Source organism: Miniopterus schreibersii (genome assembly GCF_964146895.1).
Source record: "Miniopterus schreibersii genome assembly, chromosome: 15".
Taxonomy (NCBI): Eukaryota; Metazoa; Chordata; class Mammalia; order Chiroptera; family Miniopteridae; genus Miniopterus; species Miniopterus schreibersii.
In genome coordinates, this window is record NC_138115.1 from 31,706,470 (window position 1) to 31,731,029 (window position 24,560).

Here is a 24,560-nt window from a genome sequence, read left to right on the forward strand (position 1 = left end):
GGTGCCTTTACCTCTGATGAGCTGTTTAGAAGTGGAGTAGGAAAGATTGGCAGTAGAGTGAGTCCTCTTTTTAGAGAGATTATGAACCTCTCCCTTTTTTCCCCAGCTCCTTGATTGTTGTGACTTATACCTACTTACTGGGGCTTCTAAAATCACTGGTTGCTTGGTAACTTTGTTTATTCTGCTTTCTCTTGTCAAGAACTCAAAATATTGGAACTACAAAGCTTTGGTTTGGTTAACTAGGAGTTGTGTGTGTTCTGAATTAGATGATTCTACTTTTTTCATTTCTGAATTTATTATTACATATAGGGTATCCCCCCAAAACTGTAGACACACTTTGAGTGATTATAAAGTCATTGTTTATTAACATACAGTTCATTTTCAAAATTTAAAAGAATCTACAAAATGGATAATTTTTTGAGTGTCAACTTCTGTTTTCATACTGATGACCATTCTGGTCCAGGCACTGCTGATAACACGAAGCAGTGGTATCGCAGTCCATCAAGAATCATTTCGTTCAGTATTTGTGCGGCTTCAATTTGTCAGCTATTGCCAGTTTTGTGCTGTAAACTTAATCTTTTATGAATCCCCATAAAAAAGTCTAGTGGATAAATTTTCTTTGTTCGAAGCTTAGTCTGGCTGGAAAGAAAGAAATATCAGTTGAGCTATCAGCTGTTAAAGTGTGTATACATGTTTTTGGGACACCCTGTATAATAAAATACCTCACAGTAATTCTGTATTTGAACACAGTTAATAGTTTGTGAATTACATTACATATTCGGTAGGATATATGGGATATTCTGAGAAGCCCTGGGAAGTCAAGAGGCCTTTGTTAGTTGATGCCTTATGACAGGATTTGTGACTAGCTTGGATTAGAGCCTAGCTTTTCAAGTGCCTGTATTCAGTAAATACTTTCATTTCATATGCTACTTCTGGGTTTCCTTGACTTCTTAAAAGTTGTTTTTAAAACTTCAACCTTCTTCTGTGAGTATAAAGTGAGAGGGGAAGTATGTTGGTTTTGGTTTGTGTTTTAAGGTCATATACCTAGGAAACAAGATTATGTAAAGCCATGTGCCAGCTTCGGGACTAGAAAACTGGTAAGAGCTGGGAAGATAACTAGCCCTGGGGTTTAAATTAGTTGACATTTAACTCTGGGGGAGGGAGGACCTTCATTTGAGAAGATCCTCGAAATTGTATGGGCTGCAATATAGTACTTTGTTTGACTTTCACTGTATGCCAGTTGGGAGGAGGGTTGCTCCTACATATATGTGCAGTGCACTGTGGTGTGCATACCCTTACGTGTGGCATTACCTGAGATCAGAATGAAATGCACCTTATAGGACCTTTCTCTGAGTGTTCGTGATGACTACAGCCCCTGTAGCTGGCATGCTGTTACAGTCTCAGGATGCTTACAAGTGCTTGTAAGTTTGTAGGATTCTTTGTCTTTCTCACATGGAGCAGTTTTCAATTCCTTGCATCTTCTGATTCAGTAGATCTGGGGTATTCCATAAGAATTTGCATTTCTAATAAGTTCCTAGGTTATGTGGATGCTACTAGTCCAGGCAGAGACCACGCTTTTTTTTAGATATTGATTGATTTTTTAGATATTTATTGATTTCAGAGAGAGGAAGGGAGAGGGAGATAGGAACATCAATGATGAGAGAGTCATTGATTGGCTGCCTCCTGCACTCCTCCTACCGGGAACTGAGCCTGCAACCCGGGCATGTGGTTCATAAGTTGCCAGTGAACCACTGAGCCACACAGGCTGGGGCAGGGACCACACTTTGCAAACCACTAGACTGGAGAATAGTTAAAGGCTCACCAGTGGAACTACTTTTCCTTCCCACTTCTCAACCCAGCACAGAATCGTAGTAGCTTCTTTTCCTTAATGCTACTCACATTATAACATATAAACATCTGGTTTAAAGCAGACGAGTTTAATTAACCTAGTTTCGAATAACATTGTCAATAAAACTTGGTCTGTTTATTACTCACATTTTAGTTAGCATGAAACAGAAAATTGGTCTCTTAAGTAATTGGCTTCATTATCTCTTTTCTAATGGAAAAGAGAAAAGCCTCAAATTAATCTCTAATTGAACTCTTTATTTTTCTTATGTTGTAATGATTATATTTAATTATAAAATTTACACTTATATTTTGAGTATTTCAAGTCCTTTCTACCTTCGATTTTAATTGCTGGATTAAACATACTTTAGATATAACTAAATAAGAAAATTTAAAACAAAAAGTACTGTCTAATTTAAGAAAATAGTATTAATAGAATCCATCTACTTCAAGAATGAAATTGCCTGCAGACATTTTCTTTTTAAAGTGACCAGTGACCAACAGTAGCAGCCTCCTCTTAAAGAAGACTTCCTTAAAATTTTTAATTGTTGTTCTTTTAATAATTGCATTGGGAAATCTGCTTACGTTGGAAAGATACATTGTGTTTACCTGTGCTGAATTTGGGTGTAATCTTCCATATAAATAAGTAAATTTACTTGTGTCACTGTGGAATGTGAGGTGAATATATAGTTACCAGAGTTCATTTTAATTTTTACTTTTATATCAGAAATACTTATTTTATTTAAAAGGTCTGAGAATACAAATTCAATTTAAGTTATATGGGAAAGATTTTTTTCATCTAATATATATAGAACCATTCTAGCAGAATATTTCACAATTTTATTATGCTATTAATAGATAATAAATCCCAGTTTTTGAAATATGGCAGTTTTATGTAACTCATTCAAAATAAAACTTTAAGACTAGCATGTATAATGATGTGTTCCCAACACTCGCACCACCCTACCCTTGTACCCTTTTTTTTTTTTTTAATATGTCTTGACTTCAGAGAGAGGAAGGGAGAAGGAGAGAGAGAAATATCAATGATGAGAGAGTCATTGATTGGCTGCCTCCCACACGCCCCCTACTGGGGATCGAGCCCAAAAACTAGGCAAGTGCCCCGATGGGGAATCAGACCTCCATCTCCTGGATCATAGGTCGATGTTCAGCTGCTGAACCATGCTGGCCAGGCAATCGTGGTATTTTCTAATGCATCAAGTTATTGCCATCTTACTTTAGACTGTCATATACTCTTACAAGGCACTTTGGATAATTTTAAGATTACACACCACTTGCTCCATCTAGAATTTACAGAATAATGGTGAACTCTTGAAATAGCTTCATGCCTCTTTAATTTGCTGGGTAGTTTTATATTTTTTTCTCTAATCTATTTATCAAGAGGCAGCATGGCCTGGGTTGAGAGTATAGGACTATGTGGTTTCTAAGGTTCCTTTCAGTTCTAAAAATCTGTTCCCAAAAAATAATTCCTCAGTTTTCTAAGAGTTATAACTCATTCTTATGTATTAAAAATAATACATAACAACAGATTCACAGCACATGGCAATATGGTTTTCTGATCTACTGAAGAAAAGATATGGCTGAAGACCTTCAGAAAACTGTTAAGTCCTGTCATAATATTGCAGAATTGGTTATTCGAGGGTTTTTGGTTTTTTTTAAGGAGCATGCTGAGCTCAGGACAGCAAATGCAGTGTTCTGGGTTTATTTAGGACAGCCAGGAAATGCTCCCTTTCATAAGAGGACTCAAAGGAGTCTCTATAAGTTTGGCTCTTTGTACTGTTGAATGAGCTAGATTTGATGTCAGAAAGCTGTAAGCAGTGAACTTTTAGCAGTTCCTTGTTGATAAAAGTGTTCCCAGATATCGATGGCAGTTTTATGATTTTTAGAAATAGAATACCTGCATTTCAGGTCCTGCTGTCACAAACTCATCTAGAGAGTAACAGCTATACAGATATTTCATGCCAGGTTTTAACTATGTGTGATGGAGAACAGAGAAATTGGGGAAGTCCACCGTGACTTCCTCGTGGGCTCAGAAACTATGCATCACTGATCAAACAGGTTTAGACAACAACACTGAAGTGGGTAGATGTTCACTGCCAGAGTTTACAGGGATTCTGTGGAGGTGCTTTATCCTTGAAATGTGTGAAGATGAAAGTAGATAGGTAACATCTGGGTGAGTTGTTGAAATGAGGAGGCACTATAATTAAAGATTAAAATGTTTATGCCATATTAGTTTATCATAAATTAAAAGCCAATCCTGATGAAGATCGTGAATTAGCTAAAAGTGCCTTTTAGATATACCTAATTTATTTGAATAAAAATTGAATTTTTTATTATTAAAAGCTTCTTGGGTGGTTTGAATCTAAAATATAACAAAGTGGTGTTAAGTTATATGCTACAAGACATTCTTTAGGTTGTTTTTTGGGGCATTATGCTCTTATATTCAATAGTACTTTTTCACAATTAAAATTTTCATCTTACTCCAATCTGTTCTCAGTGGTTCAGTTTTATCAAGAAGCCCAGTCTTGATTTTGGCTAGGAACTGATGTTAGTCTATTTCCCTGTGTAGTGTTTAACCAGAGAAGCTGGTGTTAACCTTCCCTCCCCCACCTTCATTTTTATTTATTAACTATAAAAATGCAGCCTGATTTTGAGGCATCCTTAGTGAACTTGAGTGCTCTCTTCCACGTAGTACTCAGTTATGGGTTTTCTGAGAGATTTTGTACAAGTCACTGAAAGTTTTTACAGCATAAATCAGTTGAAGAGAGCAAGTTCAAACTTAATATGGAAATGGTTCTGATTGAAAGACCTATTTGTGGTATGGATTTTGATTTTTTTTTAATAAAGAGATGAGATACTTTACAGCTGATGCTACAGGATGACAAACACTTTCAGTTCTTTTTCATGGTAATAGTGGAAATACAGATTATGTGTAATAGGAAGGGTGTTTGAGGCAGAGGGAACAAATGAGCAAAGGCGTGGAAGAGAGTGGTGTATTTTGGGATTCACAGAGTAATCTGCTATGACTAGATCTGCAATGGGCAGTGTTTGAAAAGATAGGCTGGACCCAGTTATAAAAGGCCTTAAATGCCACAAGCTAAAGAAATTGCTAGGGAACACTTAGCGTTGTTTTGTGTTTAACCTCAGAGTGAGTTCCAGAGAACACTTGGAGAGAAAAGTAGATTGCAGGTGCTGGATAAGCGACGGAGAAGCAGTTTGCTTCCTAAGAAAGAAAAGGGTACAGAGGAGAGAGAGGGTCGAAGAAGCCAGGGGCAGGGAAAGACTCAGTGATGAGAATTTTAAAGGAAGTTCTCAGAGGACTCAGAACAGATGGACTTGAGAGGGAGTCTTACCTCATGGTCATTTTGTTTTATCTCCAGATACAAGTGTATCCTAAACCATGAAATCAAAGGCAGTTTCCCACAAAGTGGGGAAATACTGGTGGGCACCATTTGTCACAGTGTGGCAAGGGAATGAAATTCACATGGTAGTCATCTCTAGAGATTTGTAGGCTGCAGTTAGAAACCCTAAATTATGCATTCTCTTCTGCAAGATTCTTACCGTCACACCTTTCAGTCCTCTTCTCCTTTTCTTAACACTATCTGCTTAAATTCCATGGAAGGCATGCCCGCTATACAACATTTAGAACCTACAGGGCAAAATAAAGGAAACTAATCTTTTCCTAAGACACAGCTATTGCCCGTAACAGAATTACTCTGACTTCTCTAGGTTGGGCACTAGGATTAAATAATACACAATCCTTGCCTTTCATGAATTTAAAGTATACTAAGGAAATAGGCCAAGCAACGGGGCAGTAAAGTCTCCTAAATTTAAATAGTATTTCTGAGGTTTTTGATGAATTCTTGGTTCAACAAGTGTAAATGCTCTAAATAAAATACATTTTGTTTTTCTAATTTTCAGATGTTTCACTAAATTTGGAACTTTGAACATTGTGTTCTTTCTAATTTGAATTTTCCTTGATTTGATTTTTTTCTGCTGTCATTAACTGATCTGCATTAGAGAAGAGGTGGGGGAAGCTTGTGTGCTTTGTGTTGTGTATCATTTCTAGTAATATGAACAGTTTATTTTATGTGACCTTATATTGGAAACATGCGTGGGTATGCTAAGTATAGATTAGTTCATGTCTCTTGTTTACTTTTGTTCTCAAGATGGGTGACAACTGAGAGAAACAAAAGAATAGATACCTGTACCACCCATGGATCAACAGGTGCACTCTGTTCTTCAGCATGTGAATTAAGCTAGTAATTTGTCATGCCATTGTGTTTTGTCCTTTTGTTTAAAAGTTATTTATTGAAGAAGTTTCCATTGTACACAGGCTAACAACATGATGTACCCTAGAGCTAGATTAAAAAACAGTCTGTAATTAGCTGACAGATAATTAGCACTTTCAGGATACCATTTTCATCTTATAATCATTTACTCTCAAATTGAGCTAAATATCTTCTGTAATTTACCTGGCATGGGTGTTACTGGTGCACAGTCATGCTCTCTTTTTAAGTAAGAGATGAATCAGTTTGAGAACTCAGAAGGCACCAGCAGACTTTCTACCAACCATGGCCAGTTTTATAATGGGATCTTTTTAAAATGTGTTCATTTTAGATTTAATGTTGCCAGTCCCCTTCCCTTTTTTCTTTAAAGTGTTAATTGCCAAACAACATATAGGTTCAAATGACTCTTTAAATTTCCTTTTTATTTTTAAATTGCCAAGCTCTTTATTTTTCAGTATGTTCTAAAATCCAGTGTTAAATGGAATGGAAATGTTTGTTAAGTTTCTGAAGCAGAATTTTTGTAAAATATTTGATTATCATAGTTTTTCTCCTTAAATGTTAATTTTGCAATTTTTAAAATTTAGTATATATTAAACTTCCATTTTAGCTCTCATATCAGGAATAAGCATTAGTTTGAGTTTTTGAGGCAAAAAAGAATTATGTATACACCATAGGGATATGTCCAGTTGATTAATATTAAGAAAGTGGTGTGGGCTGCATTTAAGTTACTCATATACAAGTATCTTTTGACCTGTGATTTGATAATGTTCAGCTGTTAGGTGCTATACATAGTTCATATTGTTTTTATGTTGAATTGTTGATTTATCTAAAACAAACTATTATACATATGGACTTCAATTCATGACTCTGATAATTCTTTGTTAAATGTATAGCAAAGTCCTTGTGGAAATACGGTTTTCATAATGTTTTGCTTTTGGTTCTTTTTGTAAATGGCTTGACTATTGACTGTTTAATAATAGCTAGCTTTATTAGGGTTAGAAAACATGACAGTTGAATATGTTGACATACTATCTAATGAAAGCTGAAAACAATGTTCATAAGAGTCTATAAAAACATGTCCAGTACAGCTTGCAATTTATTCTAGCCCTTTCATTGTACCATTTGTACTGATGTATTTGACAGTCAGAGACAGACTTAGTAATGCTTCAATCTTAGTATTTGTTCGCTTTCCCACCTGCAAGGCAGAATGTTTCTCTAGTTAGCAGACTTTGAAAGTAGAATGGTTTTGTTTAAAAAATTAAATGTTACACTTTAAGAAATTGTTACTCTCTGATTTTATTTTTTCATTAGCTTCCTATTCAAATCCTGAAACCAATATCCATTTGGTATCTTCTAATAGTAAAACATTCAACATTTAGGGCATTATTATTGTTTTATTTAGTGTCTGTTGTGTTAGTTTTCTATTGCTGTGTAACACATTACCCTAAATGATAACAGCTTAAAACAACAAATATTTATTACCTCATAGCTTCTGTGGTCAGGAGTCCCAGTAAACTTAGCTGAGTTGCTGCAGCCAAGGTATCTCACAGGCTGCATCCAAGGCATCAGTCCAGGCCACAGCCGTCTCAAGGTTGCACATGGGGAGAATTGCCCCCCAGTTCTCTGCTACAGCTGTGCCAAGCCTTGGGTCCACAGTTGTTGGCTGGACACGTCCTGGCTTCTTGACTCTGCAGAATAGCTTACAGTATGGCAGCTTGCTTCCTTCAGAGCCTGTCAAGCAAAAGAGTGCCAAGATGGAAGCCACATTCTCTTTGTAAACTGTCAGAGGTGGCATCTCATCACTTTTGCTATACTTTATTCCTTAAAAGTGAGTTGCTAGGTCCACCCAGACTCAAGAGGAGGTGATTACTTGAGGGCGTAGGTACCAGGAAGTGTGGGGATCTTAAAGGCTGCCTGCAGTATCTCTAGTGAGTACTTGGCAGCTTCTGAAAATTTACCACTCTTCCTATGTTGTTTCATAGGATTATGATGATAAAACTCCCTGTTCAGATTGAACTCCCTTCGCTTAGCTTGCTCTTGCCTCACAATCTTGAATTAATAATCTTTCATAAAGACTTCAGGAAGGGGTGCGAACCAGGTCAGAGATACAGGAATGCTCGTTTGCGGTTTTGCTTGTATAGCCTTTTCTAGTTCCTCAGATAAGGAGCTTTGTTAAAACTCTCAGGCACTACCAAGAAAGTGTACAGCTGGGAGTATTTTATGCTCTGTTCATTGTGTAACTTCTGATGTTTATCTTGTTCAGTATTGGTAAAGGTTTTCAAGGTGTCATGAAACGATGGGGATTTAAAGGCCAGCCTGCTACTCATGGTCAAACGAAAACTCACAGGAGACCTGGAGCTATTGCAACTGGTGTAAGTGTAACTTAGTGATGCTCCTCTTACTGCTAAATATTCAACTTCTGTGCATATAGTGCTTTAGTCTGTCCTTGGGATCAATGTTAATCTCACTTGAGGTGGGTCCTAGTATGTGTCACACTTTTATGGGTGTTGGCTTTACTTACTTTCCAGAGGCTAACTTGAATCATTTTGTTATACCCTGCATACCTGCAGTCAGTATTCTAAATATTTTTCTGCCTGCATTCTCATTCCCATCTCTGACTCCCATCCTACACTCTGGAGTCGGCTGCAAGAAATCAGCGAGTAGAATGTCCTTTCATCTGGCCCCACTTGTTCCTTCACAGATTTATTTATTATTATTAATTTTTTTTTTCTTTGCCTTAAAAGACAGTTGGGAAGGATTGTCAAGGAAAATATAATAGTGCAGGGCAAAAGTCATAGAGAAGAAGTAGAGAAGTAAACAGTAACACATGGGAAATGGAGAAGGACTTTGGTATTGCTAATTCAGTTCTGCTGTCCCAAGGTACAGCATGAAGTGCTGGGGAGGTGGCCTTCTTTGGAGCATCAGAGTAGTGCAAGTTTAATCTCTAAAGCTTGATATATATGTATATCAGTGTTACATGGAAATATTTATACTTCTTTTATAAAGAAGTAGAAATTAGCTCTCACTTGGCAAAAATTAGGACAGTTTGATCTGAAAACTTAAAAAAAATGAAATAAACTTAGGATCAGTGAATTCACACTGATGAAAAGATAGGTTAATAAATAAATGGGAGAAAAGGGACTGCTCTTCCTTACAGTGTAATCTCAGCTCATAAATGTAGAAGGAATGTTGGAGTTAGAATTTCACTTTGACGTCCATCAAAGGAATAATCGATTCAGACAGGACATCAGTGGATGCTAAAACAAGTGGTGAAAGCTTGATGGACACTAGTTGTTTACATAGTCCCACAACAAATCGCCTGTTAATTACAAAGGGAAAAATAATCACCTTAGAGTGAATTAACCGGGTGAACACATACTTAACTAACTGATCAGTGTTATATATCACCAGTAATTGAACAAACCAACATAAAGTGCCTCCTGATAGGATTCTGGGAAAAGAACACATCATTTCTGTGGTGATACCTATTGAAACTGCATCACCCAAATCTAATCACAGGAGACTGTAGACAAACCCAAAGTGAGTGGTACTCTCGAAATAATTGGTTTGTAGCCTTCAAAAATGTCAGGATCATGAAACACCAGGAAAGGCTGAGGAGCTGCTCCAGATTTAAGGAGGCTAAAGAGACATTACAGCTAAGTGCAATGTGTAATTCTGAAGTGGATCCTAAGAGTTGGGGTATACTTTTAAGGAGAGTAAATTTAATTGGGGAGGACAGTCTTTTTTTAGTAATGTAATGTTAAGCAAGGTGCTTATCACCGAGTGTATTTATAGAATAAATATGGTATGAATAAGAGTGATACTTCATCTGTAGTATTCAGAGTTGTCTTTTAAGCTGTGTTGGTTATCTCTTAATATGAGCTCCTTCCCCTGGACTTTGGCCTGTTATTGTGAGTGTAGTGATGTAAAAGTTTTTCTATTTTAAGAATTCATGTGTCATGAGAACCTTTCCCATTTAATTCAGATATGCTTCTTTAGAAGTAAAATTATTATCCATTATCAAAGCCAAAATCAGAGAGACTGTGTGAAGCTGTTTGATTTATGTGAGTCAGAGACAACCAGGGCTGGACAAACAAACTCAATATTCTGATAACTAACTCTGTCCTTTAATCATTCTGGTGAGGGAAGGTAACATCACAAGCAGGGGTGGGGGTGGGACTATTTCAGCGGCAGTGGTGTGGTTTGAGTCCATCAAATAGGGTAATACAAGAGATTCGTGAAAACAGGCCGGTAGTTAGGTTTTTTTGGTGGTGTTATGTGTTTGTGTGTTCTTTATTTTTCTTTTTTAATTCTCAACCAGTATTAGCACAGTTGCTACTCTCTTGTTACTGAGTTTTTCTCCTAAATCTGTTCTTTGTCTGTATTTATTTTGCTACTCTAATTTAGATTATCCCTCCTGGGGTAGATGTGTCTAAATCCATATTTAGTTCTTTACTGAGGCCTAGCAGAATGGGGGGAGAAATGAAACATTTTAATAATTCCTATCTTAGTTTACATTTTGTTTTGATCAGAACTATTTGAAATTGAGAGTACTTAAAAGTGCTAATTTTGGTTCTCTCATTTAGGATATTGCCAGAGTCTGGCCTGGAACTAAAATGCCTGGGAAAATGGGAAACATCGATAGGACAGCATTTGGACTGAAAGTAAGTTTCTGAGGTGGCCCTTTTTAGGAATGGTTAAATTAATGCCTGAATGCAAAGGCACCAGAGTATGTATTTAACGTGTGCCTGTTTAATTATTGTTTGGTCAATTTAATGCTTAAACAATATGATTGTTCTAATAGGTTTTACAGTTACTGAGGGGTGGAGGATGCGTGAACTGTGTGTTACATATTCTCAAATTTTTAACTTTTAAAGTTTGATTTCTTTTTTTGCTTTAGGTGTGGAGAATAAACACAAAGCACAATATAATCTATGTAAATGGCTCTGTACCTGGACATAAAAATTGCTTGGTAAAGGTATGTAGAGCTGTCCTTATTTTCCATTGCTTATATATGTGGATGGGGAAAAGTCACTAATTTTAAATTACATAGTCCCACATGTAATTTTAAATTAGTGGCTGTTTTTCTGAGTTCTCTGCTAAATTATTTTTTGCTTTTTAGTAGCACCTGAGTAAAAAAATTGCATAAAATAACCCATAGTATATGTCTACAAAATGGTGAACCTGCAAAAAGGGTAGGACCAATATGACGCAGAGACTTTAGAAATATAAAAAGGAGATTAGGGTACTGGTGCCAAAATATCAATATATCTGTTGTTCCAAAGAAGAATTCTTTAGAACTTTTTCTTAAGAGTACTTTAACACAGGAACCAGAAATACAGGAGGTAGAAATTAAATGAGAGAGTCAAGAAGAAAGGTGATCTCTCATTTTAAAGAGAGATTCTGTTGTTGTTATTAGCAACAGTACTTAAAAGTACTGATTGCATTCAGGTCTGGTTGTTATAAACAGTTTATATGATTGTACTTTTAAGTATTTCCCTAAAAATACGCATGCTCATTTTTATGTTCAAAATACAAAGTAAAAGAAGAAACCAAACATGTTATACAGGTTAGATTTGAAGAAAAACTCACTCTCTCAGAGACTTATTTCCATCAAATAAAATACAAATTAAATATTCTGCCTGGAATTTAAGCCATTGTAATACAAAGTCATAGATCACTAGAACTTTGAATCTTCCATTCAGAAAATAAATTTATAGTAGAAGTGGTATCAGCTATTCCTAGAAATTTATTCTTCATTAATTTTCCAGCAGTAACAACAAAAATAAGTTGTAACTTAAACCTCAGATTTGTTGTATTGGGCCTCTTTCTATGTATGCTTTTTATTTCTTAAAGTAGGTTCTGTTACTAACATAAAGTACAGTATTTATTTTAATCTTACAGTAATTAAAATTCCCTTCCTGGCACTCTTCACTTTTTGACTGAACTATTCTCATTTTTCTTAAAGAAAAAAATGTATTTGATGAATATTTGCAAGGTCTTTTTTTCTAAGATTGCAGGTGTTTAGGCTTAAGCAGGTTTCCAGTCTCCAAGTGATCCATTCTCCAAGTGACTACAATGACAGGTAGTTGAAGCCAGCAGGTTGTCATTGTATTTCTCATAACATTTTGGCTTCATAATTCATTGTATCCTTACCTCCACATTCCAGATTTATTACATGTTATGCACATCACAACCCAATAAAAAAAAGAAAAAGAAAGTGATTACTTTCCATAATCAAGTTATACTGGATAGCAGGTAGATTTTTTAATGTTGTCAAATCCTTATATCCCCATTTGCACATCCGTGATTCTAGGCTGTCTTTCCAGCCGAACCTCACTGCTGCTGCTGCAACTTCTCAGGTACCACCTCAGCATCTTCTCTGACACTGTTGGGGGTGAATAGGCCAGCTGTCTTAGAAAACCATAATGTAGGCAGTCATTTTCTGGTCTGGTTGTTATAAACAGTTTATAATCAACAGCATTAATTACTCAGACTTTTCATCCACTTTAGTAAAAGACTGCTTTCAAAAACTCACTCAGCTCTCTAACAGGTGATGGCCTGCTCATGGAAGACAGTCAGAAGGTACACAAAGCAACTCCAAGAAGGGTCCAGATATATTCTGAGAAACTGTAGTAGCAGAGAAATGTCTGGTCCACTTCGAACTGTTAACACACTAGTGAATACATTCTCAACAGACATATTATGTAACCTTAAATGTCTGCCTCAAACATTAAGGTACAGGTTTGAAGGGGTATTTTGTGCGCTTGTGTTTAAATGTCAGGAGTTTGGTACATCTTTTGAAAACAGCCCACTTTTTCCGTTCTCCCAGATGGCTGCATAGCAAGAGAGTAAGTCCCCTTGCCCGTGGACAATGAGCACTTCCTGCTCGACAGGCGCCTCATGAACATCCACTCTTCCCATGGGAGTTTTCGCTCCCCCAGAGTACAGGGCTGCCAATAACTTTTTTTTTTTAATCTAAAATTAGTAAAGATAGTTCTAAAAATGACAACCTGTTTCATTAATGTAAGCTTTTTTTGTTTGGGTTCACTAATTGTATTAAGAGAGCCTAAAGAACTATCTACAGCATAATGTACTTTATGTTATTAGATACTATGCATATGTGCTCATCCCTGTATGCTAATTTATAATTTAAGTTTATTTTCAAGTGTGCCTGTTTTTTGTGTGTGTCCTAACCCCCTACCTTTCTCCAAAGATTTGAACTGGTTTGCCAATAGACATAAATATAAAAATAATGAAGTAGGTAGTTGAGGGGCTCTTGGTGAAGGGACATAATAAAGCCATAGAGTCTTACACCTTTGGACTGCAAACTTTGGCCCTCAGTTTTAGAGCTGCTGTCTTTTATGTTTCGAATCAATGAGTTATAGTACTGTAGCATTTACAGTTAGAATATTTAAGCAGTACTTTTGTCTGAAATGTTCCTTAGGTATAATAGATTTATAAAAATGTAAAAGTTACTGGAAACTCATTCTTTAGGTCATTTATTAGTAAATGTTTACATTTACCAAATTAGCACAGAAAGCTTTATTGTTGGTTTTATTGCTTATTTACTTGGGTTTGATTTTCAATTCTAAATTCTGAGACAGTTTAAATTGGTAAGAATATCACCTTTTTTATTCCAAGTTAAAGTTCAACTCATGATTAGTTGAGGGGAAAAAACATTAATTTTCTTCTGAGCAAGTTACCAATAATTTTTTGGAACAATTTTAATGAGAGAGACTAAAAAATATATATTTTTTATACTTAGCTGCTCCTAGCAGCTGTGTACTTATTTCAATCAAATTATTCATTTCTTATTACCAAAATGATTATGGTTTATTTTACTCTGTGTGTATAATTATATGTAATTTTTTTTATTTCTCTTTGAATGTGAAGGCTGTAAAATAAGTTAGAAGCTTTAAAAGCCCAATGATGTTTTCTAAAAATCCAACATTTTAGACTATATCAATATCGGTACTATTCCTTGGTTTATGAATTCACAGACATAATTACAATATTTTTAGAAGCGATATTATAAAGACATGAGTTTATTATTATTTCTTGCTAAGTACTATTCTGTTCTTAGCTCCTAATGAGAATGCTACTTGTTAAATGTAAGTTAATTTCCTTAATAAAACTTGATATTTTTGATTATGTGTACTTAGAATTAAGACTAATAAAAATACTAGGTAAATTATTTGTAACCCCAGCTCAAAAAATCTATCGTATAAAACAATAAAAATAGATAATATGAATAAAGTCAATAATTAAGAAGTAAATAGTAATACCTTTTAAGTATATAGTTTATATCAATCTTTATATTTGAAAAATCAATTTGGATATAACTGATATTTAAATAGTAAATATAGAATATAATTTATCTTGTTGGGCAGTTCTAGATTTAAAGTTATGGATAAGATAAATTCATAATCAGTAATTTTCTTCTTATGAGATAGCTGTTTAACTTGAGGAAGATTGTGTTTCTGTCACTGGATTGATTAAATTTATTGGTATAAAAGGAATATATTGAGTTCCTTTTACTTTATATATATAACAGTTGTGTTATTCACGTTAGGAAATACAGGAACAGATATTCTCTGATTATGAATAATAAGTAACACGGGCTGTCTTTAAGTAACTTAACCAGTAACACTCATTAATAAGATCTTTGCTTCCTCCCCCCAGATCAGAGATTCTAAACTACCTGCATATAAGGATTTCTGCAAAAATCTACCATTTCCTACATATTTTCCTGATGGAGATGAAGAGGAACTACCAGAAAATTTGTATGATGAAAGTGTGTGTCTGCCCAGCGCGCCTTCTATTACGTTTGCCTAACCTCATCCATCGGACGTAGAAGAACCTCACGTATTTTGTTAGCTTTGATGAGCCAGAACAATAATACAGCCAGAAATTATATTTTGCTTTCTTAGTCACAACAATATCACACTTGTCACCTTTGTCAAGGGAATAAATATATCATTCATCCCCCAATGAAATTTTTTTTAATTACCACATTAAATAAATCAATTAAGTAGATTGGATATGCCAAATTTAAATGGACTGGCAATGTGCATTTAAGTAAAATCTTTGTAATTTGTGGGTTTCATTTCTTTTTTACTACATATTTTTCAAGTTATCTTAAAATGTTCATAAATTTAATTTTTATTAAAGATTTATCCATCTTTGTGAAATCATGGTTATGTATAACAGTGGTGTAACCTATTTAGATAATGGAATCCATTTCCCAAAATTTGTTTTTATCAGTCTTCTACATTTTAGAGTCCTAAAAAGGGAAAGGAAGTGAGATTTTTATTTCAATTACAGAAATATATATGTCATAGTTAAAGGCCTGACAGACAATAAAATCATAAATTATGGGTCCTGTTTACACTGTTGTTGAGAGGAATAGCTATTTTTTAGTTTGATCACTCAACTACAACATAGGTATAATCATTTTTCCTTGATGCCTTCTAAAGAGGATTTGAAATGGCCTGGGATTGTATGTTCAACAGACTTCTTAAGCACCTATTACTGAAAATGTTAGTGGCTCCTGGGTTTCTCTTCATTGTATGAAATTAAAATGTGTTTACTAATGGCTGCTTATGACAAATAATTAAGCTTTACAGTTACGTATAAGCAGTCCTCATTTAACTACTGGATTGACTCTGAACCAGATTCCTGAGGCCCCACAGCATTCATTTTTACTTCAGGTGTTTTCTGAGACCTGATTCAAATGGCCACCCAAAAGACTGATTAACCATAGTGTTAGATCTCCATGTGATTTCCTGATAACTCATGGATTTGTTATTAGAAGATCCCACACTATTTTCCTGCCCATATCACATTTCTCTCATTTTTAATTTTAAATCCAAATGTAACCACATCTTTTTAGAAGTTTTTATTTATATTTATTTCATTCTGTTAAAGATTTGTGGAAATTGGCAGGAAACCCATGCAATAAAATCGTAAAGTTAAGGGGGAAATATCTAGGAAGATATAAGTCAAAGTAGGTGGCGAGTTGGGAAGGATTAATGCCAATATAATATAGATGAGCAGGCTGTGATATGCAGTTGTTACACTCGGTCTGGCTCTGAGCTCCCTGGGTACCAAAGTAAAACAAGTAACATTGAACTGTTACATATTTATCTTTAATCATGAGTTCCTCAAGAGGAATTACTTTTAACTGGAGTAAGTGTTGGTTTCCATACCGTTTTTTATTAAAAACATAACTTATGAACCTAGAAATTCCTGAACTTACTAAAAGGTATCTCAAGCAAACATCATAATCACGGGCAAAATATTAAGTGCATTCTCAGATCAAACAAAAATACCCTTTACTATTCCATTCAACAATGTTCTTGGAGGTCCTAGCCAGTGCAGTAAGACACCAAAAAGTAATGATATAAATATTGGAAAGTGAGAACAAATTTTACTATTTGTAAGAAATGTGCTCTACCTAGATGATCAAGGACAATTAACTGATAAGCTACCAGAACCAATGGAGAAAGTTCAAAAAGGTGACTGAATACAAGATTAATATACAAAAAGGGACATCTGTAATATTTTGAACAATAAAAAAAAAGATAAATATACAAACATAAAACAGCAATATTTAATTGGGAAATTTTGTAGGAGGAAAATGAGTACCATCCACAATAGCATTTTTTTAAAAAGTTACCTGGGAAAAAGGCCTAACAGGAAATTTGCTAGAGTCTTATTGGAGAAGATAAAACTTTATAGAAGGGCATAAAAGAAAACGGAGAATATTATGGTTATGAATGGAAGACTTAATGTTGCAAAGAATTCAATCCTATTTTTAAAATCTCAACAGGACTTACTGTAGAATTGTTCAGACTGATTCTAAAATTTATGTGAACATGTAACTTCAAGAGTAACCAAAACTTAAAGTTAGTTTGGTATATGATCCATACTATGCTAAGCACTTCGGCACACTTAACTTCGAAATTCAGAATACTGTATGCCTGAATTCTTTAATTAGCTACATTTGATCAAAGATTTTAATGAACTTACAGATGTGTCAAGTTTGCTGATAAAGTGGTGGGAAGCAGCTTTTTTCTTGATAAGACAAATGAGCAATTATTACTGGGAGAACATAGTCTTGGAATCATAGCCTCTGAAGGTAGCCTGATGGCAGAAAAAGAGCAAGGATCCGTTTAGCAGCCATTTGCCCAATGCATGAGTTTTGACCGTAGAGAGGCCACCCTGGACCCACCATATCTATCTACAGAGTCTGCAAGTGGGCTGTGGGTCTGCATTTGAGTTTTAAAGAGAAAATATCTGATCACCTTTTAGGATTACGAGTGTGAGCCCTGGCTTCTAGAGCCAGGCAGCAAAGCATCTACTCCCCCCCCCATCAACACCCCCACCCCACTTCCCACTGCCAGCACCTTCTACAGCTACCTGTCTACTGAGAATCTGGGTCCTGCTTTTGCAAACGTTTTCAGTGGCCCAGAAGTGTTCTGCTAAGCCAGGTGGGAGAGGAGGAGGCCTTCTTTATAGCTATGGAATACATAAGCCAGAGTGTCCTGGTCCAACACTAAGCAAAACAAATGTGATTTGTTAAGAACCTTGGTTCACTATTTCTGGCTACAGCACCTGTCATTCAATGTTCAACTCAAGAAAAATGGAACTCTGCCCACTGTGGATAAAGGAGTACATCGTCTAGACACTGGCTTACTCGCCTCTCTTTAGAGCCCATGCAATACCAGTGACCTACTCACGAGCAGTGTGGGCCCCTGGAGAGGAGGCAATTCAATTCTCAGAAGTGGAGCCCACTTAGGTCCTGGTTTTGGCTTGAACTTGATTTATTTTTTTAGATTTTGTCTTGAAATAGAGAACCTTTTTGTAACCAAATTTCATTCAAATTTGATCTTTTTTTCCCAGCCTTAGTTTATACTAGCTATTGTTTATAAAATAGATACATATGGAGCCTTACGTAAGTCCTGTAGTCCTCAGGAACGACAGCTGGTCAAGGCATACCTGCTTTAAGAGTACACCAAGCCTTAGTTGTCCTTCCTTTCTAGGACCCTTAGTTTACTTTCTAGGGTAGCTGAAGCTGAAATGCTAGTGTTGATTAGTCCTCTCCGGAAAGTGGGCCCTGACCCTGGGTGATTTGGGGTGATGCCAAGCTGTCACAAACACTAAAATTTCAAAGCACTCCTTGAACATAGCAGATGTAAGGATATAATTTACAAGTAGGTTTAAATATTTCAGAGTCAGCCAGTAGTGCTTTCTGTAACCTTTAATGCTGAAATGCAGACCTACTTTTCAACTTTTCACAAGGGGTGTAATATAAGGATAACTTAGAGCTTATTTCCAAAGGTGAGTTTGTGAATGGACCATGGCCATGTCTCAGGATATATGATGAAGTATATACAGAACTGTGCTTTAAAAAAAAAAAAAAAAATCTTTATTGATTTCAGAGAGAGGAAGAGAGAGGGAGAGAGAAACATCAATGATGAGAGAGTCACTGATCGGCTGCCTCCTGCACACCCCCTGCTGGGGATCGAGTCCAAAACCCAGGCATGTGCCCTGACCGGGAATCGGACCTCAATCTCCTGGATTCTAGGTCAATGCTCAACCACTGAGCAAGGCCCGGCCGGGCTGCGTTTGCTTTTTAGTGTAAAGGGTGTTACACAAGTTAAGGCAGCTGTTCAGGGGTCCTGATACTGCAAGATAAATTCCACCAGTCTGTGGGAGTAGAAGAGTACTTGTTTCACCTTCAGAAACCTACTGTTTTAGTTATCCAAAGAAACCCCCTTTGAGAAAAATGTCAAAATGAGAGCATCTCCTGTTTACAGCAAAACAGGACCTTGGTCCTAAGTCACTGTGCAGTGAAAACCCAGCAGGAAGGGAGGAGCAGCTTTCAGCGGGCTGACACGGCCTGTGTTTGGACCTCTGGGACGAATGCTCTTGGAAGTACCCTCAAATGCCTGCGACTCCCCATTCTTATGGAAACAGAATGCCATGGCTTCATGTGGCATTGGGCCTTTCGAGGTGGTCCAGCCTGCAGTAGGGTGCCCTGGCTACTTTGCTGTTTGCTTTTCCGTGGCTGATCTCTTTCTCTGGGTTTTACTCTACAAATGCCCATTGCTGCCTGTTTTGTCTGAAGGTCTCTGCTTCGGAAGCTTCCCCGCCCTCGTAGGAAGTGTGGCAGGGAGAATGCACGGGTGCTGCTTATCCTGTTTTATAGATTATGGCAGAGCGCTGTAGTGGTGGGGGAGGGCATGTTGCTGAGACCAGTTTCCCTGAACTGCTTACTCAGGAGGACACTTAAATTCAGACAGAAGTAGGTGCCCCCACCGTGATGCCCCCTTGGGCAAACGTCTTCAGGATCTTTCCAGTCCTGCCTGTCATTCAGAGCTACCTGTTTTCTATACAGGAAGCGGTCCTTCACACCAGAGTTTTCTTGACTAATGATGTAAGTTTCTGCTGCTTTCAGGAATTTTCTGGGAAGTTGACTTTACTGTAACAGCAGACATTCTTCAGTTTCCAGTTTTACTGCTCTATTTGCTATAAAGCCTCATCTGCCAGCTTCCAGGTGGTAACTTGGCCCCAGAAATAACAGGGGTGTCCCAAAGCATTCCTAACAAGACAAATGATGACTGCCATCCATATTCCGCCTCTGGCAGTTGCCTAGGAGTCTCTGAAATGAGAGGACCCAATTAAAGTGTCACCGTCACCGTCACCGTTCCCTCCAGAAGGCAGCCAGAATCCTGAGCATGCAGGGCTGCCAGCCTCCACTTCATCTGCTTTTAAATGTTTCCAAAGAACGTACAGCAGTCCCTGTCACACATTGTTTTTTTGTGTGGTTTTGGGTTTTTTTTAGATTAATGAGGCGGCCTATTCAAGTTAGATGAGCCAAATTAATCTCAATGAATGCAACCCGACACCATAAAAGCAAATAAATTATTTTAACTCAGCCGGCCAAAGAATCTTTTTGGCATGGGAGGTGAATAATTGTTTCTTTCTGGCATTTGGAAGAGTGAAAGTCACTGTGTGATCTGGATTCTCCTAAAAACAGACTTTATGTGAGCATTGAGTGTGTCAGGAAATCTGGAAAGCTTGTTGTCGTTCTTAAAGATAAGATATTCATCAAGCTGTGACACGAGGAGGAACTCACGAAACACTCCATCACAAAGCCCTGACAGAGACGCATGGACGGCTGTAGAAAGGGACTGGATCAGAACGCACAATAGTAAGTGGCTTTCTTGGGAATCCATAAATGTCCTTAACCAAAGCGCTGCGTTTCAGTGAAGCGGAGATGGCATCAGAACCGCTGGCTGGCTGTCCCTTTTTTCTGCTAACTGCAGAAACACTGCAGTGCTTCTCCCAGAGGACTGGCGCTTACAGGGAGGGTGGTCATCTCCTCCCCAAACAAGGCCTTACAAGCTGCCACTAACAGCCAGCCCGCTGCTAAGATATCGCTGTAAACAACAGGACCGATGCGACTATCCACAGTGCAAATGGGTATTTAGGAAAACAAATCAAAGCAGAAGAAGTAGGCAAAGAATAAAACTGATAAAAGGACAGTGAATAAGGAAAGACCTATAAAAACTCAACTTTTCTGCCTGCAAAGTGGGAACAGGCGGCACCTCTTCCTCCCTCTCTGGCGTAATTCATTTCTCCACCCAGTAACCGACGATGACGCATCTGCCGCAGGAAGAAGGCTGTGATTTAATGACCCAGTGCCCTTTGTTAGACACGCTTCCCACAAAAAGAGAGGCTCAAAACTGTGGCCCAGGAGCCACCGAGATGCCTGTGTACAACGAGGCCCATCCACACAAGGGGACACTGGAAGGGGCCCTGTCAAGCACAGGGAATTCTCACAGTGGTTCACTGAGGCGAGTGTTCCCTACATCTAACACAGGGCCTCTCAGCCTTGGCTGCACATGAGAACCCACAGGGAGCTTTTAAAGCCCCAGTTCAGACTGGTGGATGCCAGAGTGGAGGGGTGTTGGGGGGTAGGGTAAATGAAGTGATGGGGCGTGGGGAGTAGTCGACAATATTGTGGTGACTGGTGCCAGGGGGGAGCTCGAATTATCGGAGGGAACGCTTTGGAACCTATGTAAATGTCTGTCTGCTGTGCTGTGTGTCTGAAACTAACACAAAATAGTATTGAGTGCAAACCATAATTGGAAAAAAATAACAAGAATACAGTTCAATATGCTCAGAATCTCGGCCTGGGCCCCAGACATCAGTACTTTTTAAAGCTCCACAGTCACGGTTCAGAACGACTGGCCACAAACAGCTCGATGTACAGACATGTCATTTGTGGCACCCGGGCCAGTTATTTGGGAGCCTCCCTAAAGCAATTCAAGTTGGAAAAAATTTTATAAAAATGTAATAATAGTAATGTTTTATATGTGTGTAGTACTTCATGTTATAAGGTTTTTTTATGTTATTGTATGAGTACCCTTCTGGGAGAGTGCTTAGCATCTGGTAAAACTATACCAATGTTGGACATAATCAGCCCTGTGCGGTAATTGAGAAAACAAGCAGCATGAGAGGCCTGGGCTTGATTAGAGTCTCACTAAACACGTGGCTGGATAAAAGAAAAAGATACATTTACAAGTCAATTAATTCATGTTAAACCATTAGAAAACATAGGAAGCCCTGAGTCCATACAATAATAAATATAAATAAGTGAGAGAGAAGAGAAGACCTTTGCTTGCATTAGAATTTTGAATGCCAACTGATAAAGGTGGAAGGTGAGTTAGAGTTAGGAAACCATCATTTGCAAAACACCTAGGCTGTTCTAACTTGCCATAGAACTATGCACAATAGAATGATATAATTTACCCACAGCTGCCGATATTATGCTCCTAACAATTTAACTTCAAAATATATAAGGCGTGTACAAACAGAATTGCAAGGGAAAATCACACATCCACGGCAGTGCCCTCAGGGGTACCCTGGATCTGTGTCTTGCTTCAACAGTGTTTGGATGGAACAGACCCAGGGACGCCCCTTCTTCCAGCCTCCAACCGCCCTCCAAGCTCTTCCAGTCACCACCTCCAGAACCATCTCAGCCATCCTCGGCCTCCGAGACCAGCCAACACCATTTTGGGAACTTAACTTCTTCTTGCTGAACAGCCATGAGCTCCCAAATTCGTCAGAATTATTCCACCAAGGTGGAAGCTGCCGTCGACTGCCTGGTCAACCTGCATCTGCGCGCCTCCTACACCGACCTCTCTGGGGGCTTCTATTTCAACCCTGAGGATGTGGCTCTGGAGGGTGTGGGCCACTTCTTCTGAGAGTTGCCGAGCCGAGTGTCTCTTAAACATGCAAAACCAGGGAGGTGACCTCGCCCTCTTCCAGGACCTGCGGAAGCCTTCCCCAGGTGAGTGGGTGAAACTCAGGATGCCACGGAAGCTGCCATGGCCCTGGAGAAGAACCTGAACCAGGCCCTTTCGGATCTGCGTGCCCTGGGCTCCACCCACAGACCTTCATCTCTGTGGCTCCTGGAGAACCGCTCCCTGGATAAGCAGGTGAAACTCAACAAGAAGACAGGCGACCATCTGACTCCCCTCCACGGGCTGGCCTGACCCCTGGCTGGGCTGGGCTGGTATCTCTCAGAAAGGCTCGCCCTCAAGCACGACTAGCTTAGGACCCCCGAGGCCTTTGAGGGGCCCCTTTGCATCCCTCTGGTGTCTGGCTTCTCCCTGAGCCTTTCCCTGAAACCACCAGGTATCCTTTTAACCACCCCGGAGCCCCCTCCCATGCCTTGGACCAAACGGAAACAATAAAGCAGACAAAAATCAATAAGGACCTAGAAGACTTGAGGAAGACAATTAAAAGTTTAATCTAATGTATTTTTAAAGAGCCATTACATGCTAGCAGCACAAAACTCCCTCAGGACTCTTCCAGGCGTTAATTAAGTTTTACTCTTTCTGGAGCATTCTTTCCATCCTTACCCTAGATGAGGCTCCTATCATTTCTGCCTTTATTGCATCAGTGACAATAACAGCTAAGATTTATTGAGCCAAGGGCTAATTCCTTTAGGCCAAGGGCTAATTACTTTAACTGTTTCTTAATTTAATCTTCAAAATAACTCCCTAGGGTGGTGCTTTTCAAAATCGGAGCTACTAGCCACCTGTGACTCTTGAACATTTGAAATGTGGCTGGTCTGAATGAGATGTGTTATGATGGTAAAGTACACACTGGCGTTCTAAATACCAAGAAATCTATTGATTACATGTTGATATAGACAATCTCATACACCAACAGCAGCAGACAAGCCTCCTCTGTGATCGTGATGGGGCAGGACACAAACAGGATCGCTGAAATTGTATCTGAGCACAAGCAAAACAAGAACAGGATCCCAACCATAAAAGGACCAAATAAATGCCCCTCCCCGTGCTGATACTAGTGACTGCTTCTTTATCAATTATAGCTTTTGTCTTTGTTCCTCTCACTTCTGATTACGGTATAACAGACTTGCTCTTGTTTCCAGACAGACCAAAACCACACGTCTTTGAATTCTCTCCGAAATCACCCAACACAAGTTCAAATCCTGCAACAGCCCCTCCCAGCACCCGCTTTTTGAATCGCCTCATGGCTCCTTGAGAAGTGCTATTTCCTAAGTTGCTGCAAGCCACTAAATCAACTCTGTTCAAGTACTGTGTATTCCTGATGGTCTTTGGCAGGAAGGCATTGAGAAGCCCACTTAACAGATAAGAAAACTGAGGCGCAGAAAGGCAAAGTAATTCACTTAAGGTCACACAGGATACTGGGCTACAATCAGTGATCTGCAACCCTGACAACACATCAGATTCTCTAGAGATGGGACCCAAATATTCGTATGTATTAAAAACTTCCCACAACCTAGAAGGTATTGTGCTCAGTGAAATAAGTCAGACAGAGAAAGACAAGTACCATATGACTTCACTTATATGTGGAATCTAAAGAGCAAAATAAATAAACAAAACAGAAACAGACTCATAAATAGAGAAAACACTGATGGTCGCCAGATGGGCGGGGGTGGGGGGTGTTGAGGGACTGGGTGAAAAGGTGAAGGGATTAAGAAGTACAAATTGGTAGTTATAAAATAGTCATGGGGATATAATGTATAGCATAGGAATAGAGTCAATAATATTATAATAACTACGTATGGTGCCAGGTGGGTACCAGAATTATTCAGGGATCACTTCATAAATTATCTAAATGCCTAACCATGATGCTGTACACCTGGAACTAATATAAAATAATGTTGAATGTCAACTGTAATTGAAATTTTATTTTTAAAAAAGCTTCCCATCGTGATAGTCAGCGGGGGTTGAGAAACGTTGGCTAGATGATATCCATCACAGCACATCTCAAATATCATCATGCATAGTGATCCCCTGAATATCTCATTAACATGCAAATTCTGATTCCGTGTTC

General features: G+C 38.1%; 1 protein-coding gene and 1 pseudogene across 3 annotated transcripts in view; both read left to right on the forward strand.

The window, feature by feature from the left end:
• The window catches only part of MRPL3 (mitochondrial ribosomal protein L3), a 28,672-nt gene extending 13,140 nt beyond the window's left edge, over window positions 1–15,532 (forward strand). Inside the window, exons 7-11 of one of the 2 annotated variants that reach the window (XR_014000353.1) lie at window positions 8,416–8,524; window positions 10,739–10,816; window positions 11,053–11,130; window positions 12,666–12,737; window positions 14,838–14,905. Coding sequence is in view for 1 of the 2 variants with exons in the window: in XM_081159442.1 (XP_081015568.1) it covers window positions 8,416–8,524; window positions 10,739–10,816; window positions 11,053–11,130; window positions 14,838–14,990 (418 nt within the window). In the remaining variant the exon portion in view is untranslated. Of the gene's footprint in view, window positions 1–8,415; window positions 8,525–10,738; window positions 10,817–11,052; window positions 11,131–12,665; window positions 12,738–14,837 lie in introns of both variants that reach the window. The other variant, XM_081159442.1, reaches the window with a different exon arrangement.
• A 6,741-nt stretch (window positions 15,533–22,273) lies between these two features.
• LOC308567741 (ferritin light chain pseudogene) lies at window positions 22,274–22,780 on the forward strand (annotated as a pseudogene). Its single transcript has one exon. The product of its transcript is annotated as a ferritin light chain pseudogene (transcript).
• Window positions 22,781–24,560: the final 1,780 nt, after the last annotated feature.